Source organism: Oratosquilla oratoria, chromosome 21 (genome assembly GCF_046742065.1).
Source record: "Oratosquilla oratoria isolate Oo_2021 chromosome 21, ASM4674206v1, whole genome shotgun sequence".
Classification (NCBI taxonomy): domain Eukaryota; kingdom Metazoa; phylum Arthropoda; class Malacostraca; order Stomatopoda; family Squillidae; genus Oratosquilla; species Oratosquilla oratoria.
In genome coordinates, this window is record NC_134797.1 from 42,951,946 (window position 1) to 42,975,990 (window position 24,045).

Genomic DNA, 24,045 nt, shown 5'->3' on the forward strand with positions numbered 1-24,045 from the left:
CTAAAAGAAAATTTGATTATAAAATCAAGGCATTCACTAATTAAATGAGTCGGGTTTGTTTATATTTTTATGAATAATGTAATCTATAGATATCTTAAATCTATATATTTACGATATAATTAGTATTTATAAAAAATAATATATTTGTCTACTTATATTTAAATTGAGATCAAGCCTCTGATTCCAGTTTGCAAGAAGACTTTCTCAGTTCTCAAACAAAAACATCGCAAATCTTACGAAGTACGAACAAGTGTAGTGCCTCCGAATGTCAACATGGTAAGCAGATCAGAGACGTGCTATTTTATACCGTTTTATTTAACTTGCCAGAATTTGCACAGCTGTCCCCAATAATTTATGAATTTGCACTAGTTGTTAGTGAAATTAGAATTGGCGTTATCAATGTTACTAGGCTTATTTTGGTAATATAAGAATATGAATTCTGCTGACGGTGTTGGAAGGAGAGGATGGCAGGCTTTGGAAAGGATCGTGGAGTCGAGTTATTTGATTATTTGGTTTGAATATCACATTTTCATTGAAACACTCCTTGAACTACCGCATTATAAAAGGTGTGGGAGATTTAAAGTTTAAGTTATATTTATGATGCATGGTAAAATGTGCGGGAAATTAAGTCTTAATAAGTAACAATGGATCAATTTGTTTTAGGACTAGCAACCTAGAAGTTAAATTCGGATCGTCGCAAACAATATTCATTTGGCTGAACTTGGTTGTACAAGTTGAATAGAAAGGAACTTTTATGAATGCGTTATGAAATACAAAGTTTTATTCAGCATTTGTGCATTATGTAATAATAAATTATATGCTAGATGTGTGGATGCAGGTATAGGTTTGCTATATATTGAATAGGATATCTAGCTAATTAAGTTGATGATATTGCTATTGTTCTGTAAACACCATATATTATTGGTACCATCATAGGTATAGATGTTGTTGGTATTTTTATTCATTTATTTTTACAATAGTTTGAATTTTTAAAATCCCAGCTAATGTTTGGTAATTCCAAACCTATCCTAACCAAAACTAAGTTAAATCGTTCTAAGAGATTTGGTTATCAACATCATGTGCAAGATTGTGCCAATGCCTGGTCTTTTTTACATTGCACATAATTATATATCTATATTTCTTCCTAGCTAAAAGCAGCTATTACATACCTCATGTTTTCTTTAGATAAAAATTAATTATGGCAGAATAGTGAAAAGTGGTATATTTTCAAACATTTTGATGTGCTGATCAACTTTATTGCTTTTGTTAATAAAAGAATAAGGAACATGAGATTTGATGGTAATAGAATCTTAATTTACTAGATATTTAGAGTCTGTTCTGTTAGTCTATAGAAACATCACTGAATAAGTATTACACACACACACACACATATATATATATATATATATATATATATATATATATATATATATATATATATATACATATATATATATATATATATATATGTATACCAAGGGCTTTTTCTCCGTACAAGGGAGGTAGCCAAAGTCAAAAGGCATAATTCCTCTCCCACCCATTCCACCCCCATTCACCACTCCTCCCTCTCTCTCATCTCGGCTCCTCCAGGATGATGGGTCATCCCTGCATCTCACCTATCACCCTGAGTTACAAGCAATGCAGCAAGACACAGCACATCCACAACAAGGCTGCTTTATTTAGTCAGCAACCCCCCCTCTCTGTCCCCTCATGCAGTAACATTGAAGACAAGGAGAAATTCCTTTGGGCTATGTCAAAATATTCACACAAAACCACTCCCTGACCCCCCTCCTATCCCCCACCCACTCCCTTCCATGTATCACAGTTGTAGTATTATCTATACACAGCCATTCTCCACTTACCCCTATCTTCTGTCTTCTTCCTTCGTCAACTGACAACCCCCTCTACTGAATGCCCCTTTTACCCCATCCACCCATCTCATCTTCATCCCCTCATGTTCACTCCATCCACCTCTGCCTTCCATTTTTTTTTACTAATCTTTCTTCACTTATTCTTTTCATGTGTCCAAAACATCCCAAAACTCTTTCATCAACCCTTTCTCCCATCTTTTCCACCCCTGCTCTCCTCTTCACCTCCTCGTTTCTCACTCTATCCAACCTTGTAATCCCTATTACACTTCTCGACATTTCACCTCAAACACATTTAAACTTCCTTTCTTATGTTCCATGTCTGTGCCCCATATAGTGTTGTCAGCACAATCACCCCTTCATACAATCTTCTCTTAGCATCCATTCCCAAATGTCTTATTTTTCATTACACTTTTTAATCCCCCAAGGCACTTAATCACTTCTCTCAATCTACAATTGGACTCCACCTCCACTTCTCCCTTTCCTGCTATATGTGACCCCAATTGTATAAAGCTATCCACTCCGTCCAGCCTCTCCCCTTCAATACTCACTTCCAAATTACTGCCATCCTCTCCCCTTATACATCTCATTGCCTTACTTTTACCCACGTTTACCTTCAACTTTCTCCCCTCACACCTTCCCAAACTCTGTCACAAACTTCCTTAACCTCTTCAATGCGAGTTAAATTCTTGCAGGCAGCATTGGCTGCTTGATGTACGATGATTCAGTGATGCATCACAATATTCGTATTATAAAATATAAAGTTACAGTTGTAGTATCCATTTTCCTTCACTCTGAATATTAATAACCACAGAAAACATGATCAAGCCCGTTCACAGAATACGGGGGTCACTCAGTTATAACTACAAAACATAATCAAGATGCTGATGCTGGCAGTCTTGTGTACCCACTTGCACCTTATGACCCCAATATAAGCATCATCATATGGAAGGGGTTGATCCCCTTTGATCCCGCCACTTGCACAGATTCATCAGCAAACAGCTGGCTTACCTCCCACTTTTATTAATTTTCTTTAAATATCTTCAATCCCCTGCCTATTACCTTTGCATTTACCTCCCACACCACCCTATCTATATACATATTGAACAGCTATGGCAACATGACATATTTCAGGTGAAGTCCTACCTTTACCTTAAACCATTTGCTCTCTCTCCATTTCCAATTCTAACATGAGGTATTTACTCTAGTAAAAACTCTTGACTGCCCTTAACTGGTTTTGTTCTGATCCCACATATCTGCAAAACCTCCCACAGTGCCTTCCTTCCTACACTTTCATAATCCTTTTCCAGATCCATAAAGGCCAAAAAAAAAAATACTTCCTTACCCTTAATATTGTCCTGTACCATTTCTATGAATATCAACCTATGGACCACCCTTCTTTCCACCACCCTCTCCCATGTGTATTTATGCTTGAGTTTCTTCCTAAACACTGTTAGCTATCATCAACTTACTTTTTTTTTTTTTTTTAGGAGTTTAATGAGAAAACAGCACCAGGAAGAACAGCTATTGTAGTACATACATACATATACCAAAGGCTTTTTCCCCCTTACATGGGGGTAGCCAAAAAGAAAAAAAGCATTGAAACCACTCCCATCCATTCCATTTCCTATATATTCCACTCCCCTCCACCCTCCTCCCTCCCTCTTATCTTGGCACCTCCTGGATGACGGGTCATCCCTGCATCCTGTCAACTGCCCTGGGTCAGAAGCAGTGTCAAAAGACACAGCACATCCACAGCAAGGCCGCTTCATAAATTTGGCGACCCCCCTCTCCATCCCCTCATGCAGAAAAGGAGAAGATGGGGAGAAATCCCTTCAGGCTGCGTCAAATTAGTAGTCGACATAATTAAGACATTCAGTAGTCCTTGGACCTATATTATCATAAAATATCATACCAATAGATGTCCACAACAATAAGAAATAGCTAACAAGATCTTTGGCTGGAAGAGTAGAGAGTAATTCAAAACAGCAGTCTAGGGTCAAAAGATTGTACACTGAAGTCCCTCAAGGACCTATATACTTACCTGCACAATTTAACATTTTTGCAAGTGATCTTCCCTCACTGAAACCCAAAATATAATTCCAAACCATTCCCCTCTAATTCACCACCTTCATCAGGATAGAAGTATTGGTAATCTACAGTCCATAACAGCATCAACAACCACCATGGTCGTAGATCACATGATGGACTCGTAGTTGGCAGCTATTACCTGCTTGGATGAGAACTCAGAGCTCTTATGAAAGTAGCAGTTACCTGTAAGAATGGAGTCTTTATTAGTATGATATTTTGCTTGTTACCGCTTTTTCAAGTATTTTAAAAAGCTGTAACAAGCCAAATGTTGTACTAATAAAGACTCGGTCCTCACTTGGTGTTTATTTCAATAAATTTGGAGCTTGTGTGTGGTTTGATCTACAGGTAATGCTGTATCCCTATGCATGCATACAATCTCAATTCCTTGCCCAATAGAGCAGGGTGCTGGCTTGAAGTGCTGTGATGCTTTTCAATCCTGGGCAGGGACCAAAAGCAGACTGCTCAGCAGGAGAGGACATCACTAGAACAGATGACCTAATAATGATAACCCAGTACAGTAACTTCAAAAAAGCTGCTAAGAACACCTAAACATATATGAAAAATACTAGAACAGTAGATAAGACAAAACAGAATGGGGGCCTCCCCACAGGTCATCTTTGACATTACTCACCCCCAGACAACCATGAGTCAAAGAAACGTCCATCAATGAAAGTAATGGCCAATGCCTTCCACTGGATATAAGTCCCAAGATCCTGGGCCTTACTTTTGATACTAGCATGATCTTTAGTCCATGCATTGAGGTCCCAACAGTGAAAAAAAAAAAAAAAAAAAATAGACTAAGATAACTGGCAAACACAGGTTGTGGTCAGCAGAAAGAAATTCTTGTCAGTTTACAAACAGTCCATAAGACACTTGTCTACACATCCCTGGCAGGGATCCCCACAGTCAAGAAAATATAGACACCCAACAAACAATACCAAATAAAGCAATAAGTGTAGTAATAGGTTGTACTAAACTCATCCCAATAAATTGTTTACAGAAATAAAAAACTTTCCTGTAGAACAGCATATGGAAATGATAATTATACAGTTCTATACAAGAGCCTCCAGTCCCACACATCTATCCCATTACATAAGAACAACAGTCAACCAAAAGAAAAGAAACACTGGCAGTATACTAATGAATATCTACAAAAATCAATCACCTGCCTTGCCCAGGCAGTAACACAATATCCTTTAGAGACTTATGGGCCAATCCAATGATTGTTACTGGTTACCTGGGAACTGTGGGTCTCCAGCAGGAGACTTGAGCCGACAGATAAATGATTGATCCATGGAAACCTTCCAGTTATTCAATTCTTTATACTTGAGAACTCTGAAGTGCATGGTCTATCATGCAAATACATACTAGCAACTGAAGGGCAACAGACATCCTTGATGGAAGGGAATATGCACAGAAATATGATGATTGCCAAATGTATAAAGGGGAGAGTATGTATAGAAAAATGACTTCTAGATTAATCTGTAGGACAAATTCAATCGGTCAGTTGCCTCAGGGCTTTCTTTCTGGAGACCCATGGCTCCCAGGTAATGTCCAACAGCTACCGGTCTGGCCCACAGGCCACTCAAGGAAGAAAAATTGTATTGTTGTCTGTTTGGTGTCCTCAGTGATGATTGCATCTAGGGTAGTTTGTTTCTATAGCCAGACCTATCCTGTGTGCTGGATGGCGACTTGAATGCAAATGGAAAAGGGGAACAATTGCCAGTTGTCAGCTCTCCTTATGTCAAAAAGGAGGAGGGAATGCAGCTGAAGTTGATAAAGATACTGCACTTGGCCCAAGGACTAACTGAGAGCTCTACAGGGCTTCACCTTCATGTGGAGGTGAGGGTGTTGATGGGTTTTAAAGACTATCAGGGAAATGGTTTTCTTTGATGGACATCTTACAGGACCGTCACTTGCAGGTACCCATCATTGGTTCCTTTTTTATTTTATTTTATTTATTTATTTATTTATTTATTTATTATTATTATTATTTTTTTTTTTGTGCAGTGGCTTCAAATTTTACATATTGCATTCTTACCATTTTCTTTCTTTCCAGGCTGCATCATTCTTGAAAGGCTTACCAGTCTATAATGAACAGAATTTCAGCAAATTCCAAAGTGATCCTAGTGGTAGAACGGCATACAAGAAACCACCAGTGTACCTGCCGACTAAAGACAATCCAGAGTCACAAGAGAGTAAGGGTACCACCTTCCATGTTTCTCATTGTGGTCATTTTCATGTTAAATACTTATCAACATGATACAGATATATTTATTTATTTATTTGTTTATTTTTTTCCTAGTTGTGACAGAGAAGACAAACATTTTGCTGAGGTATCTACATCAGCAGTGTGAAAAGAAGGTGAGTTATTATTACTGTAAATTGCTCTCTCTCTTCTATCTCTTCTCTCCATTCCTGTCTGCTCCTCTTGTCCTCCATCTCTCAACTCCTCTCCTCTCCTCTCCTCTCTCCAAGATGGCAGAGCAAGATGATAAGACATGCGAGAGTAATATCCTCACTCTATCCACTCCCTTCAAGGGCATCTCTCACACCTTTCTGCTTAAATGGTGTGAAGATAACAGTGAGTATAGATTGGCATTAGTGAAATAGTAAATAATATTCAGATTTATTTCCCAGTTACAAATATTGAGATATTACAAAAAACACAATGAATAATGGCTGATGTAAGGAAGTTTGGTGGTGGTGGAAATTGAGCTGGCACTTAAGGCATATATAAAAAAAATGAGTGAAGAAAGACAAGAAAAACAAATGTAAAAGGCAGAGGTGGATGGAGTGAACTTGAGGGGAAGACTGATAATGGGGTGGATAGATGGGATGAAGGGGTCCCTGGGTAAAAGGCAGTGAAGGGAGAGGAGTAGAGATAAGTGTGAGAAGAGAATGGTTGTAAATGGACGATAGATTGACATGACCCAAAGGGATTTCTTTTTGTTCTCTGTATTACTTTTGAATTAACAAGGGCTGCCATGTAATGAAGCAGTGGGGATAGACCAGCTTCAGCTTTTGGGCCCTGTTGTGGAGATGGTGTTTTGCTTCATTACTTCTGACTCGGGTAGTGGGTTGGGACGGATGAACCTTCATTCACAAAGAGTAAAGACAAAAGGGAAAAATGGATGTGGGATTGGTGTGGGTTGGGTGAAGGGTGGGTGCACACATTGGCTGTCCATTTCTTTTATAATGGGGAAAAGGCATTTTGGTATATGTATGTATGTAAGAAGAAGTTGATGGATAATAATAATCTTGAATTAAATGAAGAAAAAAATAATTAAAATTGGATACTCTCTGGGATGAGAAAATTGAAGAAACTTGGCCAATTTGAAAGAATAGAAATATGTACATTCAACAAGGTGGATATTAGAGAGAACTATATCCTTTCCTCCCATCTTCAGTACTCCCAGTAGAGTAATTTTGTATATTTATCTTGTGTGCATTTACTTTGTGTCAGATAAATTGATTTTCTTGTTTGTTTTTTCTTATGCAATTTGCATCACCTAAACCTATTGAAACCTAGTTGTAATCTTTATTGTGAATTCTGTTATCAGTGTATTTAGTGTGATTATGTTACTCCATATTCTCTGTTCCTCCAGCTTTGACATAGTTAAGGATAAATTCCTTGTGTTAAGAGTATGGGTCCTGCATTCTTATGGGAAATGACATACAGTTGGGATTTTGTCAAAAGTTTCAGTCTGTATCTTTATACATTTCTTGTTTGAGAATCTTACCTTTGTGCTCAATTGTGTCTATGAAGTGTATCTGGTTGATTACCATAGTTCAGAAGTAGAATAAGGTGTGTTGATATATGTAAATTGATCATTTTACATCTTGTTTTAGTGTCCAAAGAAGAAGCGGGACACTGGCAGTGGTGCCAACAATGAAGAAGATGGACCACGTAACAAGAGGCCACGATTGGAGCCTGGACCATCTTCCTCAGATTCACCTTAGATAAAGTCAGTCAATGCATTCGGCATAACCAGGGTTTATTGTCCACTGGCTTCTGAGCTGTAGCAACAGAATGGGCCTCGTCATCAAACAAAGGGATTCAAAACTTGTTTAGAGGATGCTAAAATGTGAGAGAAGGAAGATGGGTTGAAGAGATGCATATATAACTTGTATATATTTGCACACAAAAGCACAGAGAATGCATGTAGAAACTGAAGGACACACAAATAGACGTACATATGCAGAAGTTAATTTTTTGGAGTTAGAAATTGTAGGAAGACTGGATTGAAATTGCTGTTGGAAGACTGGACAATGCTGGAGCCTATGTTTTGTAATCCCTGGAAAACCTGAATGCTATTGTCATCATCTCATCCCATTTATATGTCCCATATAGTGTTGTAAGTCCAAAACATTATTATGTTTACATTGTTAATAGGTTGAATTAGTGTGTATGATAGAATGATAGAATGATTTCATGAGCTTTCATACCAATGCATGGTGTGTGTAGTACATGGTGGCACTGGTTTGTCTGTGTGTGACTCTGGATTGCGTTTGGCATCGGTGATTTACAAAGCTCTTCCTGTCCCAGAGTTGTGCATAAAAGTAGGGCAACGTCAGGATGAGCGTGCCAAGTTTGTCAAAGGCATTCTTTTTTCATGCAGTACTGGAAAGACCAGTTCCATCATGGTTACTGTATATCATACAAGATATGCCAAACCTAAACAGTAGCAGATAGTGTGCAATGGCCCTGAAGATGAAATAGAATTATTGGGTTAAGACTAGGCAAAACATATTTTTAAGAGAAAGATTTGTATGTACAGAGATCAAGTCAACAGTATTTTTTGACAATTGTGCCAGAAAGTTTGTAGCCTGACTGGCTGTTTGTGTACTGCATGCTGAACTGTTTTTGTCATTTGATCATTAAAACATTTTACTTGGTAATGGGTTTGTAGGTGAAAGTAGCCAAAAATCTTCATTTGTATGTTGGAGTAAGAAATTGATAATTCAAGAAAGGTGGCAAGGGCACAGGGTGGGGGGTAGGTGTATTTTGTTAATAAGGTGTTCAGATTTAGTTTTAAAAGCTATATTGAATATAGTAATTATACACTGGAGCATCACCATTTACTGAATACTGCACCAGTATAAGTCATGATATTCCTTATTTTGTTATAAATCATTTCATTTTTCATTATATGCAACTACTTTATATCATAATACATGAGCTCTTTGAAATTTACCTCCATGGTTTTTCAATTTGATAATTGAAAACCCAAAGCACAGATATGTAGAATGTGAGTCAAGGCCCTGATGTTAGGAGATAGAATGTACATCTTGTTTGTTTTCCTTATGGTACATGTGAGTAGTTGTTTAGTCACGGTTTGCTGTTGTGTATCATCAGGTGGTCCTCCTCCTTGACATGTCACATTGCAATAAGTTCTCTCTTTGTGTAAGTGTTGCTGGATCATTCAAGTGGAAGCTGTGGTTGTGGCTCTACGTGCCAGAAAGTGTTCTTATCTCAGTGCTATACATGTGTAAGTGTACATTAATGTCTGTGCACACATGGGGCAGAAATGTGTCAAGTAAAAACCAACTTATATACAAGGGCAAGTAAGTCTCCTGGGGCCAAATCCTGTTTGTTTGCCATCATGCTCAGCAATGTTATTCATTCAACACTGCTGCTCCTTTCTGCCTCATTCTTTCATTCATCTCTACCAAGTTTAACCAATGTTATCATGTGGCCTTCAAGCAGCAGGAATTGCACGGGTTGAAGCTCTGTTTCTTGTTTAAATTGGATCAAACAAGGAACATGAATGACTGACCTTTGCAATTACATCTGTAAGACAGAAGGCTGAAAATTTTTGAACAACAGTTGAGCCTAAACTGGATAAGGGAAACACAAACTTTCATAAGCCTCTAACTGTGTTTGGGCAGTTTTAGTTAGGTTCTGTGAGCCTGTCAAGGTTTAAGACAAAGTTGTTAACTGGGCTTCTGGGTAAAAGAGAAAATGTCATTTGGTGTCTGAATGGAGATTTGAAGTTCCTTTTAGTTTTTGCATTTAAATTGACTTTCTGTGAACTTGCTGCAAATAACACTAGTTGAAGGGGCCAGTGTGCTGCGGTACTTAAATTTCCGTTTGTATAAACTCATTATTATTATCATTATTAAATTTCTTCCACAATGTTTAGTGCACAACTTGAACGCAGGATTATCGATTCATACTTCATTTAAACGTAAAAGTTTATCACTCATTGTAGTCTAAGATCATTCACAATATATTCATGTAATCTATAAGGTGATTCTGAATGGAAATTTTTCCTGGAGGTGTTAAGATTGTGGCCAATTCACTTGCAGGAGCATATTAGTCTTCTTATTCTTGTAAACAAAAAGATACTAAAGCTATCTTGGACGATCACCAGTTGAATTTTGGATTAGAGCACCAAAGTGCTGCACACAAAAAAGATAAGTCATTAACTGGAACAATTGTATGTTTACTCACTTTACAAGCATTGCCAGACCTGTAATACCTTCCTTGTTTTTAACAGGAAAATGATGTATGAAAGATTGATGTAAGTGGAATATATGCTTGAGTATACATATGTAAGAGCGAGGACTTGTGTGTTTTCTTAACCTTGGATATGATCGTAAGAACTTTGAATAGAGCAGGCATTGGTATTTGTGGTGAGGGACAGTAAGGATAATAAAGGAATCATTGAAACGGTTATTTGCTTTGCATTGAAGAACTTAGGTTACAGTGAATGCAGAAACAAAGCACTTTGAGTGATATTGCTAAGATCACTTGTACATATGCATACATGTTCACTATAAACCCACTATCGGAGAAATAATATTAGAAGTACAGGAAAACTGTATATTTTGACTACTATCTGTAGTCCTCTTCAGCAGAATAGTTACAAGAAGTTAAAGTACAAGTATATATGAGGTAGTGAGGGGTACATAAAAGGGGATGGGGAAAGTGGGGGGACTCAGGTTACATGCCCTTGATATGGTTGGGTCAAGGAAGGACAGTTGGAGGTATTTTGTCCGACCGCTCTTGACATTAATTTGTTGACTGCTAACTTCGTAATACAATCTGGGGGCCACTGACCTTTTGAGATATTGAAGTTAGGATACTGTTTTATTAAAGAAGATTCTACAATTTTCCTATGATAGCTACAGTGTGATTTAAAAATAATTGATGCATTATCCCAATCTAATCTGTGGTCTTTTTGGCTGGCATGAAGGAACACAGCAGAGTTAACTTGTCCATATTTTATAGAGTTTTTATGTTCCTTTAATCTCGTGGACAAATCCCTGCCTGTTTGGCCCCAATAGACATCATCTCAGTCTTTACAAGGCATACACAAGGGCCTGGGCCCCCTTACAAGGAGGTTGGTCAAGTCAAAGCATACACCTACCCTACATCCATCCCACACTCATTGAACACCCATATATTGCACCTCCCATCTGAGCACCTTGTGGATGAAGGGTCTTCCATTGCCTACTTTGGGTCAGAGGCAATGCAGGCAGTGCCTCCAAAGGACAACAGGTTGTTATAATACTTTGTGACAAAGTGTGGACTTCTACAGATCAATGACCAAACCATCCCCTCACCTCTTCAAGTGACTGAAGCATTAGAAAGAACACTTTCATCAACCCTCATTCAGACTCAAAATAGCTCCAACCAAATCGACAACAACACTTCTCACCAACTGGAGAAAAGAACACAAATACATACCTCATCTCCACATCAACAACACTAATACCACACACAAACACACCGAAAATTCTTGGTGTAACATACAATACATCCATGTCTTTCAAACAACACATCACAAACATAAAAAACAAATACACACCTAGACTTAACGCACTTAAGTCAATCACTGGAACAACATTTGGACAAAACAAAGAAACTAATACAACAATATACAAACAATGCATACGCTCAGTGATGAATTATGCGAGTCCTGCATGGGCTCCTAATCTCAGTGAGACACCACAACACCCTTCAAATCATACAAAACAAAGCCCTAAAAACAATTACAGGCTGCACAAATACAACACCTACAGACCATTTACACCATGAAACAAAAGTCCTCAAAGTCAAGGACCACCTCGACATGAGAGGCACACAAACACTTGCTGCATCCACCACAAACACATCACACCCGCTACACTACATAGCAGAATACTCACACACACCAAGAAACATTAAAACAACACCCAAAGACCTATACCACACACAGATACTCTCTTCTCTTCCTCCACAACCACCAAATACCAGCTTCCGGAAACATATTCATAATCATATCGCTCAGCGCTCCATTAACACACTGAAAGACAACACACTGCTGCATGCCAGACCCCCTGATATCCACCCTTCTGAATCCTCTCTCCCACGAAAGGACAGAGTCCACCTGGCCAGACTGCGGTGCGGCCACCACCCAGCACCTCTAAGCTACCAGAAGAGGCTGGATGACCGCATTGTTAACAGCTGCCCAGGATGTAACACTTCACCCTTACCATACAACACATAATGGAAGACTGCATTATACACAATCATGCACGCAAACAACACAACATACACTCTATAAAGGATTTGTGGGAAAACCCAGTTTCGGCTGTGGCATTCCTTGGGGAGACGGGACTACTCAGACAGACAGTCTAGGGAACGACAACAACAACAACCCTCATTCATGATTAATTGATTTGGCTTAATGTTGTGAAACTTCCTCCTCCCCATCAGGAGGCTAGGATGATGCCTCTTATGCCGCGTCCACACGGTCGAGCTGTGCCTGGCAGACTTTGCCCTTACTAGGCAAAGTCCGCAGACTCTGCCCGCGAAGGTGTCCACACGGCTGACGATGGTGGTTGGAGGTTAGTTGGCCGCAAGCAGAGGTTGGGAGTGAGTGGTTCAATGCGGTACGATAACCATGGTTCCCACCATACTTGGAAAGAAGGTAGCACTTTACAGCATTATAATTGCTGCCTACATTAAAAAGATAAACAAGAAATCATGGAGACATGTCAGGTGCCAATATACACTAGTACTAGGTGCAGACATGGTGGTAAGGTAACTTCGGTCTTCACTGAGCGGGTTTGCTAACTTGCTCGCACCTCACCTCGTGCGTTTGGGAGCAATATCAGTCCTCCATCCACTGCCTGCAAATGGCGCCGGGAACGGACAGTGTGATGGTTTGCCCGCTGAAACTGCTCGTTGTCAAGCAAAGCCCTCGTGCCCGGCGGACAGTGCTCGACCGTGTGGACGTGGCTTTACAGAGGACCTTGTAGCATGGAATTTAATGAACCATGCCCTTGGTTCAACTTACTGGTGGCAGGGTTTGAACCACTGTTGCCTTGACTGCCATGTGCAGCGATGCCCTAACTTGCTTGGCCAGCGAGCATCCAAGTTGTAAATTACAATTGACTATTTATAGAGGCAGAATACTACTTTTTCCTTTCCAACATCAAAACAAAAATTCCAGGCTCAGACACCATGTATTACAATATGATACAACATTTAAATCTAACTGGAACATTCTTTGTAATAAACATTGAATGTGGGTGAAAGGCCGTTCCCCAACCACCTGGAGAAAAGATATCCTTTTCTCAGGACCAAGGAAAGAGAATTGCAGATAACTACTGCCCAGTTGACCTTGCAAATTACCTTTACAAATCCTCAGGGGAAAAAATCTCATTCTGACTCCTAGCAGCTGGATCACCACTCCTTCATATCCCTCCAAACAAACTTTGTCCAGGTTGTATCGCCACAGATATCTTGGTGCTAACAGAAACGACAGTTTGTAAATTATTTATTTATTTTGTTTTAATTTATTTTGTTTATTAATATCTTATTTAATCTTTTTTTTTTTTCTACATGGAAAAAGCATATGTATCAACCTGAAAATGGACCCAACATAAACTCTTACCTCCTAGGTTTCTGGGGAACATTGCTCATCTTCATATCCCAGTTCTTTTCCTGTCTAACCTTTTAAGTGTGGATAGGAACATCACCATCCTCTCTACATATCCAGCAAGAAGTCCCCTAAGCAAGTATCCTCAGCATCCTTTTCTTTACCTGAGCAATTCACAATACAGTCAATTAGTATAATAAAAGGTTTCTTCCTCTTTATCAGAGAGGTAGCCAGCCAAGACTTAGACCCACTCCCACCCATCCCGCACCCATCTGTCACCTTTTTGTTTCCCCTTCATCTTAGCTTCTTATGGCTGAAGGGTCATCCTTGCCCACTGCCTGGGTCAGAAGCAATGTAACAAAGCACAGCACATCAACAGCAGTGGAACCAAACATATTCTCTATGAAATTACTCCCAACCTATACAATGGTGATTTAATCCTAAATTGCATTGGAACCCAGCTTGCCCACACTAACCACCTTCCTGAAAAAGTTGTATTTCATGTAACTTGATGGGTTTTCCCACTTCAAAAGTAGTCACCATGCACTTTTTGTAGATGCTACTGCTACAAGGACCCAATCACTTCAATTAGATATTCTCTTTTCAATTGTTGAACAGATTCAATTTCTGGATCTAATCCTTAATTAGCGCTTGGCCTTCGAGCCAAAATTCCATAAATCAATCTAATCCCTAATTACTGCCTCACTTGAATCTTCCACATTAAGCATTTACAAATGACCTACCTCTGAAACTGTGATTTAAGATTATTAGCCTATGTAAGCTGGGAGCTGACAGATGATTGGAATCTACAAAACCCTCATACAAAGCAAAATCAGTTATAAATACCAAACCTACTCCTGTGCCTCACCCACAGTCCTCTGAATGTTAGAACCAATACACACACTCAGCAGTACCTCAGTGAAATACCAATAATGTATACAGGAAATGGGTACTTCATGTAGACATCTGACATTTTTAGAATATTTACTGCAGTACTAACAAAGAATAGGCCTGATCACAGATTCAAACTGCCTCAGATGCAATCACCACATGGAGGACAAAGAATGCCTTGTATTGCAATGCCCCAATCTCTAGACAACAACACACTATCTTCTCAGAGTGACTTATGGTCCCACCCGGAGGCTGTTGCCATGTACTTGAAGGTTTCAGGTCTTCTGCAAGAGACTAGGGACAATAGATTGATTGATTTACTACATCAAGAGCACCCCATCTTTTTACACATTCGGGCTCTTCACCCTTTCAAGGTTTTGATAATTGCCTGCACTATGCCAGCCCATATGGTATGAGAATAGCAGACTTACTATCCACCCCACAAATAATAAGCATCCTCATAATCCCAACACCTGCCCAGCTCCCATGGTTACTTTAATATGGCACTATGAAATACTCAAATATTATCAGGTATGATATGATGAGAACCACACTAACACTTGTTACCATTCATCTGCCATTAACATATGCACAGATAACTCCCATTCTGATTGTGTTCCACAGACGAAATCTGGATCTCCCTCCCCCATCTTCAACTGTTTTTCCTGACAAAGTTTTTACGTTTTTAAATACCACAGCTGAAGATGCAGCATCAACTCCCTTTGATGCCTTCAACCCACTGTGTGCAACTGAGTACTATCCTGCCTTTTGGTCCACAATTAGAAATATATGGCAATACATTGTAATTGTAAAAGTTTCCAAATAGAACAGTGGACAAATGGAATACTTGTGGAAGAAAATTGTCAATATGTGCAGTTTTGTATTATAAAACTGTGTTCGAAAGTAGATGATAAGAGTTATGAGATGGGTCATCACAAATGTAAATTCACTCCTGTATAGCACAACCAGGAAGTAATCTAAAATTGGTGTAAATGAAACAATTTTTTATTATTTCCATTTATAGTACAGAAAAACAAGTGTAACTTTATTGACAGGATTGAAAACAGCATCTGTTTCTCCTTGATCTTGCACAGCAGTCTAACTCCAAGGGTTCAGGAAGTTTTCAGTGTTGACTCTTGTACCACAGAATATTTTCCACTTGGAGACCTGGCCTATTCTTCCTCCTCTTCTACCTCTTCATCCTTGATGATTCCCAAACGCTTAGCCACAATCTTGACATTGTTGATCACTTCCTCCTGCACAAGGTTGAAACTCATAGCCAAGAGAGCAATACCAAAGAGGAGATAAATGGAGCAGAGGGCAATGCTCAGCTCTGGATTCTTCTCCTGGCTCTCTGCAGGAACAAAGTCACCAAATCCTGGAAGAACAACAGATTTGGCATGATCTGGGTGTTTCTGGTGTTAGGATGTAGCATTCAAACTTGTGATAAAAGGTTATTACAGAAGAGACAAAAACTTATATCTCAATATCCATCGAGGATATGCAGGTATCAAACCTACCATTCCACAACATGACTCACTAACTAGGGAATAGTTCTCTTCCAATAATACTAATATTGGAGTAGAGAGAAAGCATACATCATAATTTATGCTTATACATACATATACCAAGGTTGTAACTATGGTGCTCCTGTTTAAAAGCCAAATACATGCTAGCAACTGCATAAATAGAATATATAACACATAACTTCACAGCATGAAAAGATGGCTAATAAATTGCCTTTCAGGCAGGCATGCACACAACAGGAAGGAAATAGGAAAGCATATTCCTGTGGAAATACCCTGTTGAGTATAGCAATGGAGAACAGAGTGACCCAGTGGCAAAAGAAAGAGGAGACAACACTCCCACAAGATTAGATCTATTACTAACCAAAGATCTATTACTAACCAAAGAGCCAGACATCATCAGTTCCTTGAACTACCTTTGCCCATTAGGAAAAAGTGACCATAATACAATTAAATTTCAGCTTGAGGATGTGGAAAGAGTCAAAGAATGAATCACACAGGCAAGGGAGACTCAGTTTTAGGAAAGTAGATTACTTAGGGTTGAAAAAATTCTTTGAAGAAACAAATTGGAAGGAATCCATGAATACCATGAGAATAAGGGGGAGTGAACAAACAGTCTCCAAAGACTAGAGAAAGGAAGAGGCAGAAACAGGACTGGTTTAACAAAAAGTGTGAGATTGTGAAAAAGGCCAGAGACATGGCATGGGTAAAATGGAAGAAAAGCAATAAAACAATAGAAACATACAAACAAGCTAGGAGTGACTATACAAGAATTCAAAGGGAGGAAGAAAGGAATTTTGAAAGGTATAGTCAATGAATGCAAAGATGAAGCAAAACTTTTACATGTTTATAAATGGTAAAGTGAGACATGGAAGAAATCACCAAGTTAATAGTGAGTGGTGAAGTCTTTGAAGGGGCCTCAGTTCAGGCAGAAATAATGAATTAAAGTTTCACAAAAGAGCTCAGTTTTTTGGAGAAAAACAAGGGGAGCAAAAAACAAGGTCTAGCATATATAGATGTAAAAGTGGGAAGTGCTCAATCTCTTGGGATCATTGAATGTGACAAAAGCTTCAGGACCTGATGGGATCTCAAGCTGGATACTTAAAGAATGTAGCGAACAACTAGTGGACATGATCCACAGTCTTATTACATGTTCATTGAATGAAGGCATTGTGCCACTTGATTGGAAAAGAGCAAATGTGGTGCCAGTTCACAAAGGTAGAAACAAGGAGACACCACTAAATTGTGGGCCAGTATCACTTATCAGCACAATAGTGAAATTTTGTGAAAAATCAATGGGTCAGATATCTTAAAGAGATGAACATTCTGAAAGACAGTCAGTCTGGCTTCAGATCTGGAAGGTTGTCTGTGTTGAATCTTTTAAGCTTTTACTTGAGAGCAATTGATGTGCTGCAAAAGAGAGAGGGGTGGGTGGACTGTGTGTACTTTGACCTAGAGAAAGCATTTGTTAAAGTACCTCATAGTTGACTTATGTGGAAATTGGAGCATGTTGAAGGATTGAGTAACAAACTACTAGAATGGATGAAATATTTTTCAAAGGAAAAATACATGAAGACAGTAGTAAAGGATAAGAGGTCAAGCTGGAGAATAGTAACGAGATGAGTTCCACAAGGTTCAATGCTTGCACCAATAATGTCTCTTCTCTATGTCAATGACATGATGGAAAGAACAACAAGCTATGCCAACATGTTTGCAGATGACATCAAAATCATAAGAGGAATGAAAAACAAGGAGGATGGTAGAACTATTGCCAAAAAATGCGAAGTACTGGAAATGGGCAATAGCAGCTATTAGGAAGATTGTCCTCACTCATCCCTTCCTCATCTTTTCTACTGGTCATCCCATGACTTTTGCTCATGGGCCCAGCTGTGTGAATCATGTGCCGCTTGGCCATGTGACTTGACCAAAGCTTCCTTGAGTCTCACTAGTGGGACAAAGCCTCCTTGAGGAACACACATGCAGTACCAGCATCAGTTCCAGCAATGACTCAACCACAGTCTTGCCTTACCACGTGATGATGAACACTGAAGTCTTTGAGGAACTCACATGTGGTACCTGCCCACCATACCTTTTGCCTTCATGAATCAGCAGCATGAGAATGTTTTGCGTCTGACTTCCTACACACTGATTTTGCCCTTGTCCCAATTAAGGACATGGGTCATGACCTGCTGGTGTATATAAAGACCAGATGAACACCAAAGAGTCTGATCACCTTGCAGCATCATACTGTGAGCCTAGCAAGCTGCCCCATTGCTTTCTCACTTTCCCCCCTCCCCCACAAGCAGACCAAGGTGGGACATGAACTTGAAATGCACAGTCATCACCTCCCTTGTCATCTCTCCACCTCCCCCCTTTTCTCACACTTAGGTCCCCTGTCCTGCCTTCCTTTGGGACACCAGTATCCCTCTCCAAACAGACAACGCCAACATTTATGTGTGTTTGATCCCTGGACTCCCCAGCCATGGTTCCACTATTACCCTATTGCACCAGGACCCCTCCGTTATAAAATTCTCTGGTGAGGATCTTAATTATTCAACATTTGTGTTCATTGAACAATGTGAGGATAGTATCATCAACACTACTGTCATTACAGGGTCAGACAAATTATTGTTCATACGGTCACAACTTGTGCCTCTGAGATGATGTCAGTTTCATGCGTCAACCCTGGAGCTTTAAACTATGATGCCACCTTCAGGTGAAAATTTTCTCTGGTGCTTCAGGTTGGCTGACGTACTCTCTTCCTCTATGGACATTGAACATTTTATGCGTGCTCAGGCTAAAGCCAGTATGGTGGCCTCTAAAGCATTGGATTCATTGATACATTCAAAGTGGGTAGATAACAATTCTATCACATTAGATAGACTTCGACTTGTTTTGGAGTACCAATTCAACATTTTGTTCCTCGCTCCACATGAGCGAAGGATTGCTTCTTCTCTTAGCTATCAGACATATGAGTCTTTACTAACATTTGCAAGAAAGCTTTCTAAAAAATTTAAAAGAATTGTATCATCGTGCCTTTGCTAGCTCCTGTACCACCTAGTCATTCACAGCAGACTCTGAGGTTTCCTACCCTTCCTACACCACTTTCTCTGTCTTCGACATCTACGTAGAACACTCCTTCATCTCCATCTGTATCTACCGTACTGACATGCACGTATTGTAACAAAGTAAGCCATTCTAATGTTTTCTGTTTTCTCCATAAATGTCATGAGCGAAATTCTAAACAGACTCCTGTACGTAGACATTTCACTAATTCCTCTTCTAGCTTCACACATAACTTTTCAAGAATGTCATTTCAGCCTCAATCTAGCTACTGTCATGTCCATGGACAGTGTAGCCATCTGATCAGTGTTCCAAGATTTTGAAGCTTAGAGCAGAAAATAGTTCAATCCCCAGACATATTCAGTCCCATTTTCACTAGCGCCCGTATCAAAATCCCAAAGACTGACTGACAATGACCAGTCCAAGATCGTCCCTTTCGTGGCTGCTGTCTCTTCACAACTCCTTACCTTTCAGTGTTATATGGACCAGTTACCTATCTCTGTAGCGGTAGATACTGGGACAGAATGTAGTATCATGAGCAACAAGGCATATTCTGGTCTCAAGGATTTGTACAACGTACCACTGTTACCTTCTTGCAGTGCTTTGCAGGCTGTACAAGACTCTCCCTTGTCTATTTGCATTCCCTTAAGGTTTTCTTTCCATGATAAAGTGTTTCATGTTAACTTTGTGGTAGTTTCTGATTTCATACTTATGTGTGATTGTCTCTTGGGCTTTGGTACTTTAGCAACTCATGCCAATGGCAATGGGCAGAGCAGTTTCTATACATAGCTCACCTTCTGTGCATGGTCTGACCAGGCAGTCATCTTCCAAGGGTTCAAAACTTTTAGGCCTTCCTGTACTTTCTTGTGTTGCTGTTGTTGTAGGCAAACACTATATTGGTCCTTCTAGTGCAGTTCGAGTCCCGATGCGCATTTCAGATGCTCCAATTGGTTCTGACGTCTTATCTCAACCTGACTGTCCGTGTTAGACATCTTGCATTGGAGGGTACTCTTTCCACTGTTTATGAGGACCTTACCACGGCCCTGATAATCAGCGTTACAGGTGTTCCCATCACACTTTCTTCTGGTATTCATTTAGGTTCTTTTGATGTCGTTGATGTTGACACTGTCCAGGATTCACCTATCATAGCAGCTTCTATTCAATGGTCTTCACATGCAAATGACACAGCTCATTTAGCCGCTCAGTATGCGACATATGTAGGTAACATTGGAAAGAGACCGTCTCACAGAACTGTTGGTGACACATCGTCAAGCTCTGGCCTTACCTGGGGAACGACTGGAAGATACGGATCATGATGTCCATAGCATTGATCTTAAACTAGTGGTGCGTCCAGTCTACGTACCTTCCTATAGGTTGCCTCATTCTTGTAGACTTGTAACTCAGTCTTTAGTTGACGAGTTGTTGAATGAGGGTGTCATCCAAGAGTCTCGTTCCGATTGGAACTCCCCACTCCTTCTTAGGCCCAAGAAGAACGGATCGTTTCTGTTGTGGATTATAGGGGCGTCAATGATGTCACAGTTCCAGATCATTACCCTTTGCCTGTGTTGAGTGATCTTCAGTCCATAGGAACAAGTAACACGGTGTTACCTTGGACCTAAAGGCTGGTTTTTGACAGATTCCTTTGGAAGATAAGTCTCATAAGATCACGGTTTTCTCGACTTTGTCGGGTCATTATGGATGGTTCCGTTGTCCCATGGGTTTGCGGAATGCTCCTTTAATATGCCAGCGCCTTATTAACCAATTTTTTTCATGGACTAGTGGGTAATGGACTTTTTGTGTATCTAGATGACTTGATTCTAGTTTCCAAGGGCGTGGAAAATCATTTCTATAAGTTGTCTTTAGTCTTGCAACGTCTTGCTGAAGTTGGGTTGAAGCTCAATTTACCCAAATGTTAATTTCTTTACATCCAGCATCCAATTCTTAGTTCTTGTGGTAAACAAATGTGGCATTCATCCTATAGATGATAAGATCAAAATTGTTAGAAACTTTCCTACACCTAAGACAGTTGACCAAGTACGTTATTTCCTAGGATTGGCAGGATACTATCGTGCTTTTGTAAAAGACTTTGCTTCCATAGCATCAGTTCTTACTCGTCTCCTCAAAAGGGATGCTTCTTTCCAGTGGCGTGACGCTCACCAGAAAAGTTTTGACTCCTTGAAGCATGCACTTACCCAGGCGCCTGTGTTGGTATTCCCAGATTATAGTCTTCCTTTTACCATTTGCACTGATACTTCTGGTTTAGGTATTGGAGCTGTCCCAATGCAGCAAGTGGTCGTCGTCTACATGTCATTGTATATGCTTGCCATAAACTCAATCATGCTGAGTCTCACTACTCTGTTATACATCTGGAAGCTTTAGCAGTGGTGTGGGCTCTAAAGCAATTTCGTGACATCATCTTTGGCTATCCTATTACAGTTTACACAGGCCACATTGCTGTAACACAACTTTTCAAGGGCAAAAATCTTTCAGGCCGCCTGGTCAGATGGTTTCTTACTATTGAGAAGTTCAATCCAGTCCTGAAGCATATTCCGGGACGTGCAAACAATGTTGCTGATGCACTTTCACAAAATGTACCTATAGCTGCTGTTGCAGTAATTCAAATTTTCTCCCTGCAAGATTTAACCAAAGCTCAACGTGAGGGCCCTGTTTGGTCTGCCATCATTTACGCCTTAGAATCTGGCTATTATGCTACCTTGCCAAAATTGCCCCTACTTTTGTCTCAATTCCTCTTGCAAGACATTGTTCTTACTCAAAAGGTGAAAGTGTTTGAGCAAGATGTGACACAGTTAGTGATCCCTGAGTCCCTAGCCCCTGTTGTTTTATCTCTTGCTCATGATTCCCCTGAAGCTGGTCACCCATGCCATGACAAACTCTGGCTATGGCTCGCAAGAAATATTATTGGCCTAGAATGCGTTTAGATATTGCCACTCGTGTAGCCCAGTGCAAGTTTTGTGCTCAGAACAAAGGTTCTACTCACACTGGTCCTATTCTAGAGTATCCTACTCCTTGCCCCTTCGACACTGTTGCCATTGATCTCTTGGTATTCAAGGCTCAGTGTACGTCCCTGTATGCGTTGATTACTTTAGCCGTTTTGTGATATTGGTTCCTTTGCGTAATAAATCTGCTCCAGTTGTTGCTCATGCTCTAGTTTCCCATGTTTTCTGTCCTTACACTACTCCTTCAGTGTTGTTTAGCAAAAATGGAACTGAGTTTAAGAATGAGGCCATAGCCAACATTTGCAAACAATACAATATCACCCAGACTTTTGTAACTGCTTATCATTCCTCCTCTAACGGTCTGGCGGAGCGGACAAATAAGAAAATGCTTGACATACTAAGGCACGTTGCTAGTGATCCGCAGGAAACTTGGGAAAACTGACTACCCCCATGTCAGTGTCTACATTAATAGCACTATCAATGTAGCAACGGGAAAGACACCTCATTATGTCATTTATGGTTCTGAGAAGAGGTTTCCGTATGATCTTTTGGACAGTCCTATTCGTCCTCTCTACAATTCTGAAGATCACAGCCACTTTCAGTGTCATATACTGCATACAATTTATGATTTTGTCAGAGGGAAACTTCAGGATTCTAGATCAAACATGATAAAGAAACAACATAGTAAGGCTACACCTGTTTCCATCCAAGTGGGTGATCATGTATTTAAACAAATGCCTAAGCACCAGTCTAAGTTAAACAACAAAGTTACTGGTTCTCTTCTGGTGACGCAGAGGCTTCATCCCAATTAGTTCGTGGTTTTTTACCTATCTCAGGAACTTAGTGAGGTTCTGCATTCTGATAGACTTAAGAAGACACAGCTGTCCATACCTACATTTACCCGGCCTCCCCCAGGGCCCAATGTTCCCACTGTGCTACCTCCTGTTTATCACTCATATCATCTACGTTCAAAAGGTATAATACCTTGATGGTCGAGTGAGATTATTGTGTACATATGTATTGCTGTGTACCCTTTTCTCATTGTAACGCTATCTGTTAATATTGTAAATTGTGTAAATAACTATGTGCAGCCTCAGTTTGCTTGGCGCAACCGAGGGAGATGTGATCTATGTTTTTCAATAGCTATTTTGTAACTCAGCCAAATGTATGATTATTGTATATTTCCTATTACCCTATGTATTATTGTGTATTTCATATATATACTGTATCATGTCCCGGACGCCCGGCAATTTATATAATGTTTTTTCCCATTTTACCTACTGGTGCCTGTATGTGTTTGTGTCTTTTGTGTGTCATATTTCAGTATATGTTATGTCTTTGTACATTCTGTCCCTGTATATATGTGTGTCCTTTGTCTATTGCCTTATTTTACGTGCTCTTGTGTTTTCTCCCTACCACGAATGTTGTTTCCTCGGTGAGGGCACCGAGAGATGGTGGCCGAGCGTGTATTATTATGTTTGTGATACTCTGTAGATATGTAAAATATGTATATCTGTATAGAGCCATCTGGCGGGTTCCTGCTAGTGAATTTGCATTCCCCGCTAATGGATTTATATTCACGCGGATGAGTGTGCCGACGCGGTATGACGTCAGTTTTGTAACTACTGTGGTCGAGAGCACCAGTTCACTCTGTATCGTGCCATACTTATTTATATTAATATATTTACAAGTACCTGACATTTCATTATCCAACATTATAATATGCCAAATTAAAAACGACGGTGATCCCTTGATAGATTCGGAGGAAAAAATG

The 24,045-nt window shown here is 39.8% G+C and overlaps 2 protein-coding genes across 6 annotated transcripts in view; one reads left to right on the forward strand and one right to left on the reverse strand.

Annotated features, from left to right (window-relative positions):
- Positions 1-135: 135 nt before the first annotated feature.
- On the forward strand, positions 136-10,530 carry LOC143036882 (DET1- and DDB1-associated protein 1). Its single transcript, XM_076204791.1, has 4 exons — positions 136-276; positions 6,019-6,157; positions 6,265-6,323; positions 7,812-10,530. The coding sequence occupies exons 1-4, from the start codon at positions 274-276 to the stop codon at positions 7,920-7,922; spliced, it is 312 nt and encodes a 103-aa protein (XP_076060906.1). The 5' UTR covers positions 136-273; the 3' UTR covers positions 7,923-10,530.
- Positions 9,151-24,045, reverse strand: part of galene (potassium two pore domain channel subfamily K member galene) — a 112,894-nt gene continuing 97,999 nt past the window's right edge. For all 5 annotated transcript variants that reach the window (XM_076204782.1, XM_076204784.1, XM_076204781.1 and 2 more), the window contains one exon: positions 9,151-16,103. In XM_076204782.1, the coding sequence (XP_076060897.1) occupies positions 15,898-16,103 (206 nt within the window). In that variant the 3' untranslated portion in view covers positions 9,151-15,897. The remainder of the gene's footprint in view (positions 16,104-24,045) is intronic.

Coding starts and splice junctions, on each gene's coding strand:
- LOC143036882 (XM_076204791.1), top strand. Junction 6,158..6,264: donor CAATCCAGAGTCACAAGAGA/GTAAGGGTACCA, acceptor TTTTTTTCCTAG/TTGTGACAGAGAAGACAAAC. Junction 6,324..7,811: donor ATCAGCAGTGTGAAAAGAAG/GTGAGTTATTAT, acceptor ATCTTGTTTTAG/TGTCCAAAGAAGAAGCGGGA.